At 38.5% G+C, this 8,532-nt stretch overlaps 1 protein-coding gene across 2 annotated transcripts in view; it reads left to right on the forward strand.

Moving 5' to 3' along the window:
• The window catches only part of SLC22A16 (solute carrier family 22 member 16), a 38,566-nt gene extending 32,379 nt beyond the window's left edge, over nucleotides 1–6,187 (forward strand). Inside the window, exon 8 of one of the 2 annotated variants that reach the window (XM_082048130.1) lies at nucleotides 1,772–6,187. In XM_082048130.1, the coding sequence (XP_081904256.1) occupies nucleotides 1,772–1,984 (213 nt within the window). In that variant the 3' untranslated portion in view covers nucleotides 1,985–6,187. The remainder of the gene's footprint in view (nucleotides 1–1,771) is intronic. The other variant, XM_082048131.1, reaches the window with a different exon arrangement.
• The last annotated feature ends 2,345 nt before the right edge of the window (nucleotides 6,188–8,532 follow it).

An 8,532-nucleotide genomic window follows, 5' to 3' on the forward strand; every position in this document is an offset into this window, starting at 1 on the left:
AACTCTAAACTTATGACAGCCTGAAAGATGTGTATTAGAGAGGTTATTGTGGAAGAGCTGCCATGTGTCAATTCATCCTGTTTTACCATGGCAAAAATGCTATTTTAATAGTAGAGATGAGTTTTGACTCTCAGAAGAGAGACTTTAATATTTTAGAATACGTATTTTAAATATCACTCCTGCCACAGAGATATATGTCTGCAAGGATTTCCTGCAGTTTGTTACTCAGCACCATTTCCTCTGGTCCTATTACTGCTAGGATTTTAAAAAATTTATTACAGTAAGAGCATGACTTTTGTTTTCACTGTGGTTTGTAGTATCTAACAGTACTTTGCCTAATTTTTTGTCAGCCTCTGTATTTAATGCAAGTGCAAAAAGATAAGTGTATCCAACAGTGTGGATTCTGCTTCTCAAAGACAAGCTGTCGTTTTCTTTTTGGAGGGAAAGAAGCAAAAGCAACATGATGTGTTTGTATGCAAATAGGACTGTTCAAGGTTAAAATGGCGAATTCCCATTTTAAAGCACCTCCCTGACCTAAGGAGAAAGTCTGGCTTAGATGGAGATGGTAGCTGGCTGTTTCTTGTCTCAAGCTGTGTGAGAGACACAGGCATAGTAATTCCAAATGCTCTCTCTCATACTTGGAAAGTGTTAAACAGAACAGACCCGACAGTCAGCATAGTGTAAGATAAGAATAATTCAGTATCAAAGTGCACAGTCATACAATGGAAAAACACTGAGGCCAGGCATGACGTACTGTTTGGAAGCATTTCTACCGAGGGAGATTTGGGCCATTTATAATGTGGCATTGGAAAAATATCAGGGTTTTAATGCTGTTCTGTACGTCAAAGGAGGGAAGTGTGAATTGTTCTAATTGAACAAGGGACAGAAATGAAAGGAAGGAAAAGATACTCCTGGAGCACGTGTGTGCTGCTGCATCTACCCCACATGATCCTGGTCCTTGCACCACTCGTGCTGAAGTAAGCTGTTGTTACAGAACTGTGTACACCAAGACGTGATCCCAGGGAAAATGTCAGCAGGTACCCACACCCCTGACAGATCTTTGAAACTGCAGTTTAGCAAAGTATTCCTGTTGAGAGTCAGATTCAGTATCTGCTGAAGAGCTCTCGTGAGCGAGGATGTGCACTGTTGTGGCTCCAGGCCAACAAGCCATACTGAGAAATTCTGATCTGGTTGTGTGGAGAAGGAACATGCACACAGGTACAGGGCAATAGGGTCAGGAGCTGGAGTGCAAACTGAAACTACAGGTGGCGGGGAAATTGTTGCTTAATGAATACATATGTAAAAATAAATGTATGGAATTGTAGAATCAGCTTTTAAATACACACCTGACAGAAATACCAAGTGAAGATGCAGGTATTCTGCTTTCTCAAACAGAATTAATCCTGCTTGCATTACATTGATTAGTTCTGGAACAAAACCCACCTGGACACATTCCTGTGCAATCTGCTCTGGGTGAACCTGCTTCAGCAGGTGGATTGGACTAGATGCCCTCCAGAGGTCCTTTCCAACCCCAACCATTCTGTGATTCTGTGAAAACATTTCACTTGCTCTTCTTTAATTCTGCTGTGTAATCTTTATTTATGCAACAAAAAAGGCAGATTTTTTATATGGTCAACATGTAAGGCTTGTGATCTTTGCTTTATATTACAGTTCCTTGTGCTTTATTTTAAACGTACTTTCAAGCAAGGTCAAACAGATGCATAACTTGAAAGACATTTCTACCTTCACAGCTACTGTTTATTTCTTCTAGTTGCTTGTTGGGATCATGGCTCTCCTGAGTGGAATATTAACAATAATGCTTCCAGAAACACTGGGAAAACCATTGACTAATACCTTGGTGGAAGCGACAGAAATGGGAAGAAATGGGAAAAGCTGTTCAGGAAAGACTGCTCCAGGACAGAGTGGTGCGACATTAGAAAAGATAGAGATGTTTGGTCAAGAAACAGTCAGCACTGAGAAATAAAGCAACCCCGAAACAGCTGTTCACAATTTTAATCATTATATCATTTATAAGATATTTTTATTCAAGAAATGTGACTGTTCTATAACATCTGTGCTTTTTAATTTGTATCCAGTCTTACCTTTTCAACAGAGAAAATATAGAAAACCTTTTCCACGTGACGAAGGTACTGCAGAAATTTTGACAGGATATCTAGAACCCTTACCAAACTTACCCAGACTTTAGAAAACCTATCTGACTTGATGTGACCAGTTGGAATGATTACTTTAAATGTTGGAACCTACCTGATTACACATATGTAAAAAAATACACCAGTTCTTTGCTTCACATTTTCCACAGTTAGATTTGCAAACTCACCACAAAGTGCCTTGTCCGCTCTCATCCTGTTGCAGCCGACAGCTACAGGCTTGAGACTTCATAACACAGTAAACTCAGACGGTTATAATTCAAGAGAGAAACTTTAACATTGCATCAAGTCATATCAATAATTTCAAAATTAAACTAATTTTTTTTTTCAAATTTTCTACTAGAAAAGGTGCCATTGCTAACAAAGTATTCTGTGGAACAACTTGCAACTGAAAAAATAATACTAACTTTGCAAAATGTGCAAATAGTTTGTATACTGTTCATTCTGTTGAATGGCAAATGTATTTTTATTAGTGATTTAGAAAAAAATAGTTCACTGGATCTACTGCTGGCTTAGTAAGTTCTTTTTAGTTTAGTTAAAACTAAAATGTCTGATGCCTTTGTAAGCCGTATTCATTCCAGACCATTATTTCAGTGCTTCCCCTCTCACTTACTTCAGCTCCTATCTAGCATCAGATTCCTCGTAACTTTCAAGAGCTACACCTTTGCCAAACACCTCCATCAAGATCTCTCAGTCCTTGGTGGAAAAGAATAAACAGCATATGTTAGGCTATCTTCACAGAGGTGGACTTAGTTATTGATGAATGATTAGTAGACACAGTATCTACACGCCATTTTTCTCGTAGACCAGATATCTGTAGCTCATTTTCTCTTTGTAATGCACAAAATCAGTTAGAAAAATAAAATTTAAAAATTATCAATAGAAGAGTTACCAGTTACTCTAGTAGTTTTAGTCGGTGTCTGTAAATATCCCACTATCGTTACACCTCGTGTGTGCATCAATGCTTTTTGCTGGTGCAGTGATCGTGCCTTATGACTGTGGACCACAGAAAACCGGTAGACAGGAATGCATCATTCTGGCTGCTATTTTTATGCCTTTCTGTCCCACCTCCCCTTTTTCAGTCTACCTCCAGCCCTGGGGGTTTTTAACTTGTCTGAAGATCTGTACCTTCTTCTCTCAGCTACCCTTGGTTTGAGGGGAGCAGCACATGAAGCTTCTGTATTGGGGTTCAGAAAGCCCTCTCTTGCCTGGGCTGTGTGAACCCTGTCATCCCTGGTTTGAAATCAGAGTTCTTCACATCTTAGGCTCTTACTCTCCTACTAGCTGGTACGATCTCATCAAAACAAGTCTTCCCTTGTTTACTTCTTTGCCATGTACCCCAAAATAAGACATCTATATTACTGTAGATAAATACTCTATATACTGTACAGTTTAATCATCACATTTTTCAATTATATCTGCACAGTCACATTAGTTTCAATGACTTCTGAAACCAGAATAATGGTTTATATCCCCTAAAAAGATTTTTTTTCTTCACTCCACTCTCCTAGAGTGTCAAATAACATTTTGGTCCTGGTATTAGGATAAAATCATATCCTATATGAGGACTAACATGCTTCAAAGCCAAGCAAAAAATTGGTAAGTTTAAGTTCAGGGAGTTTCTGTGTCATAATTACATGGAAAGCAGCGAGGGATCTTTATGGTCCCTTCAATTCCGTGGGTGTTCCAGTACTTGCAGAGAAAAACTCTGAATAGAACTACATAGAACACCATGCCTTCTGTCCAGATATATTAGTTCAGCAAAAGCATGTGCTTAACCTTACCCGCCTGAGTAATCCCACCGTTATTCAGAGGATGACTTGAGTATGTACTTTGATGACTGAAGACAGGATTACTCACATGCCGTGGCTTTTTATTTTGCTGAAGAGCAGACCTGGTATTCTTCCACTGCTTTCAGATCCCCCTCCACTTTCCAGAGCAGAACAGCTCTCCTTATCTGCAAGATCTGTTGCCAAACTCCACATGCCCTGACTTAAACAGGGGTTTAACCATGCTAAAAAAGAAAACATCATGCAGTAGACCTAACAAGGAATTAACCTGGTATTGGTTGACGTTGCAACTACCTTCCCCCCCAAAACAACTTCAGTTAATTGCTTTATTTTGGGGTTCTTTCAAACCCATAATACCTCTTTTATTAGTACAAGGTCCTATCAAACTTCTTAGTCGTGAGTGCTGGGACAGAACGGTCTTATTTCTAACAAGGTACTAAACAACAATTAAAATTAACTTTTCTACTTCCTTACCTGCTGAATAACTGACATTAGGGGTTTCCCTGCTAAGAACAGTCAATGAATGTCATGTGTTCCTTTGACTTGAGGGATTCAGGACCTGTAATAGGTATACATAAGGTAAATAAAAAGCAAAGTAAAAAAACAAATGCACAATGCTAGTAAGCAATCCTTACAGAATAAAACATAAAGACTTTTCTAAAACACAATGTAGTTTGATGGCTTTTAATCCTGAAAGCCAACTCCTTCTGTTACTGAAGTCAGTTCATATTTGGTCTTTGATTCAAGTGAGACATGAATTTCCCTGAACTAATGATGTTACTTTTTCCCCTGGAAATAAAAAGTTTGTTGATCTACAGGTGCACTTTTCATTATTTTATGCATGAATAGCTTAGAAGATGCCGTGGAATATCCTATTCTTTAACCTGAGGAAGGTTATTGCTGTAAAAAAATGTCTCTAGCATTTCTGTTTGCTTGTTTTTTCCATATGGACAAAAATATGTTCAACACTAGTCATGCATTATAAACATAGCATAGACAGGCTGAGTTGATTTCCTTCTCTTAAATATTCATAGTTTATCTAAAATCCTCTTGCAAGAGAGCATTGAGTTTGAGAACAAACGCTTCTGTTCCCGTGGGGCATGTTTTCCTCTTGTTGCTCATATAAAGAATTCCTTTTTATAGTTTCTTATCTGAGTCTTTAAGGTCTTTTATGTTTGTATTTTTCATCTCTATCTTAGTGCAAATTTATTTATGGAGTTACGTAATAGTTTTATGAGATACAGGGTTAGAATTCTCATCTGTCTTAATTGCTGGTCACTATTGCACAATGACAAATGTTTTTATTCTAAATTTGATATCATATTCTGTTTGACTGTCTTGTAGTTGCTGAAGACATACTTTCTGGGTTAAATATAGGAATGAGAGCAATTATCATTAGTTTAATGATAACTGAGAAAAAATGGTAAGTAAATGTCTTTGATACTTTGAATTTATGTTTTAAAACAGATGTGCTTTCTATTTTAGTAACTCACTTCAATTTCTTTGTGCAAATTTCTATAGTTTAAACATCTCTGTAGAAAAAAAAGCTATCCAAACTATGTGTGCTCTGTGTCAAATGCTTTGGGTGATACCCTGAATGTCTAAACAAGGGAATTAATCCTGCCTGAGTGCTGAGGGCTTTTTTGCAAAGCTCTGGGGAAACAGAAGATAGTCTGGCATCCCAGCTCTAGGATGGAGGAACCTGGCATTCTCCTGTAACTTTCACAGCTTATTTTTACCAACTCCTTACATGTAGTCACTTGGGAAGCCTCCACAGCATTGGGCTCAGCAACATGCAAGGCCTGCAAATGCCTCTTGCAAGGGCTTACAAAATGCAAGGTCGCTTGTGCTGTGAGGGCATGATACCAGCAAGGTATTTGTGGCTGCAGAAAGGAGATCCTTACCCTTGTGCAAACATATCTTAAAGATGCTTGTCTGAATCCCACACCAGAATCACAGGGTAGAAATTAAACTCAGAGATTAAGAAAAAAAAACTATGAATGTTAACACAGAAATTTCTAGTAAATGCAGTCGAGCAGTGTCTGCATTGTTACATCTCTCATGAAGAAGGTTAAAGCACATCTAAGTACTAGTAACCTAATAATTTTGTACACGATTCTGATGGAATGTGCATTTTGGTAACATGCGAGAAGTACATACTCATCGGAAGGAGTTTGCCTAGAATATGTGGGTTTAGTACAATATATGTTCATGGTGGTTTTAAATTTATATTTATTATCTGCAGTTATGTGCAAGAATAAAGTCAAACACATGTTATTTAATCTTTACCCCTTTACACAATTTAATGAACTCCTATCACCAACTCTTGGTTTGGTACATGCTCCTTTGTAGGAGCTGGGCACGTGCTTCGGCGTTCCATGGAGAGCCCATGGTTCAGGCTGGCAAGTATCACATGTGTGTCTTTTCCCTGTTTGTGTCTGCAGGTGTAAACCAAAATTTGGGTAATGTGTTAAGTGGTGACTATGACAAAATGTGCATTAAAAATGTGACATGTTTTGCATTTGCAGGAATAATATTATTCTTTTTTTGCCTTTGTTTGTATAAGCTGGCTGGGGCAGTAGTCCCTTGGACAAATTCAATAGTGACAAAAAAAGCTGCAGGTACTGTAGAATGGGTATGAATTGCTAAAAAAGAGAATAATGACAAGACTGTAAAACTTGTAACCAGTTGCTGTTCAGTGGATGTGAAAACTAACTGTAACTTCTTCATTCAGGAATTGGAGTGGGCAGATAGTGCAAGAAAAATCAGAATTACAGCAATCTACAGTACTATTCTTTGTGACTGGTCCTCTTAGCCCTTTTCAGGAATGTATTTATTCTCCATTTCCCTTAAATCTCTAATTAATGCAAATCACTAATTTTCTATACATGTTTTATTAATCTTGTTTTCTAATCAAGTCTTATCCATGATTTGGCTTCATTATTCATGTTTTAATGGCTTTATGTGTCCTCGCCAGATGATTTAGGTTCCTCCGTGAAAGTAACCACAGTGAATGGTTCAAGTATTTGTTTGCTAAAGTTCAGAAATTTGAACCACTGATACACTGATTTCAAGAGCACTGAGTTCAATCAGGCTGAGAAAAATCACGCCTAAAAAGTATATACCTCAAATGGGGAAGTATCCTTTTTAAAATAAAACTGGCATATAAAAATTATTGCAGAGTAGTTTGCATACAGAACTAGTTCTTTCAAATAAATTAGTAACCTAGGTTTACGAAAAATCAGAAGTAATGAGGAATATCTCATTTGGTGACAAATTAAGTCTCCTCTCTCTGCATTCCTATCTAACACACACAGGTGTGGATACTGCTCAGGTGTTTGTTGCAGATGAGTAGGATCCAACCATGGAGCGCTCACAGGCATCTAATGATTAATGTTGCCTCACAGTGTTCTGTGCAGAGATGAACTGACTTGCACAGGAACAAGACAAAAACAGCACCATGGGGTGATCCATGTGAAGATTCTCTCCACAGCCTCATTGCCAGTGATGAGAATGAAAAGCAGTTTTGACTGAGGTGATCAGGAACATAGGAAAAGAACCAGGGATAAATGGGCAATCTTTGGGTAAATATTTTAACAAAGCTTTTCAACGGGAATGTCAGTATTGGTGGAATCTTCCTCATATTGAGCGAATCCCTCCAGAAGTAAGTAAATCACTTGGGGAAACAGTAGAATGAGAAGCAGCTTAACCTTTTCTCTAAAATGGTAACTTGCTATGGGCATTGATGCTTGACTTGATCTTTGAACTGGTTAAAGAAGTGGCAGAGAAGTGATCCATGCCATTCATCAGATCAGAAACAAGTCAGCACTGCTGTGTTCACAGAGGTCATTGCTGCTTATCGCTACCGCTCTTTACAGGAGAGTGCACAAAGCAAAGGGAATTGTAAAGTAAGGGGTAACACCTCTTAAAGACTGCTGGAGCTGAGTGGATGGTGTGCTGGGATGCCACTGCCAGTCATTGTTCAGAAACAGCTGCAGGTACGATCAGGATTGTGTCTGTTCTGTGTCAGAAGCCTGGTGCACTTTTCCTGAGTGCCCAAATCACAACTTGCACTCAGTCAAAGGATACAGCAGTCACTATTACAGAGTTTGTCAGGAGTGTTCTCAAAATACAAACACGTGACTGTTGTAACTGGAATAGCATGTAGTCAATTTGCTAGTTCAAAATGACATACTTTGCACAATACACAGAATAATATATACACAAACATCCAGAAGGTCTTCAGCAGCTGGGCTGTGATGCAGAGCTTCTTGTCCCTTCTTGTTCTTTTCCCCACCTTTCATGAGAAGGCACCACCATCTGTAGCAAAAAACTTTTCATATCTTGAAGGCCTAAATAGAGGATGGCTGATCTTTGGTTAATCAGGGCTCCGTGAGATGGATCAAAGAGTCTCTGTATTGCGCCATTCATTTTAGTGAAGAGCAGGGGCAAGAAAAACAATGGCAGCATGAAAGAGTTGAAATTTATTCCCCGTATAGATGTCTGCATGGATAAACAAACACTAGTTGTGGGAAGTCACACATCTAGATGACATAGCAAGAGAGGACAAAGCT

Source organism: Streptopelia decaocto, assembly GCF_964273445.1.
Source record: "Streptopelia decaocto genome assembly, chromosome: 3".
In the NCBI taxonomy this organism is placed as follows: Eukaryota; Metazoa; Chordata; class Aves; order Columbiformes; family Columbidae; genus Streptopelia; species Streptopelia decaocto.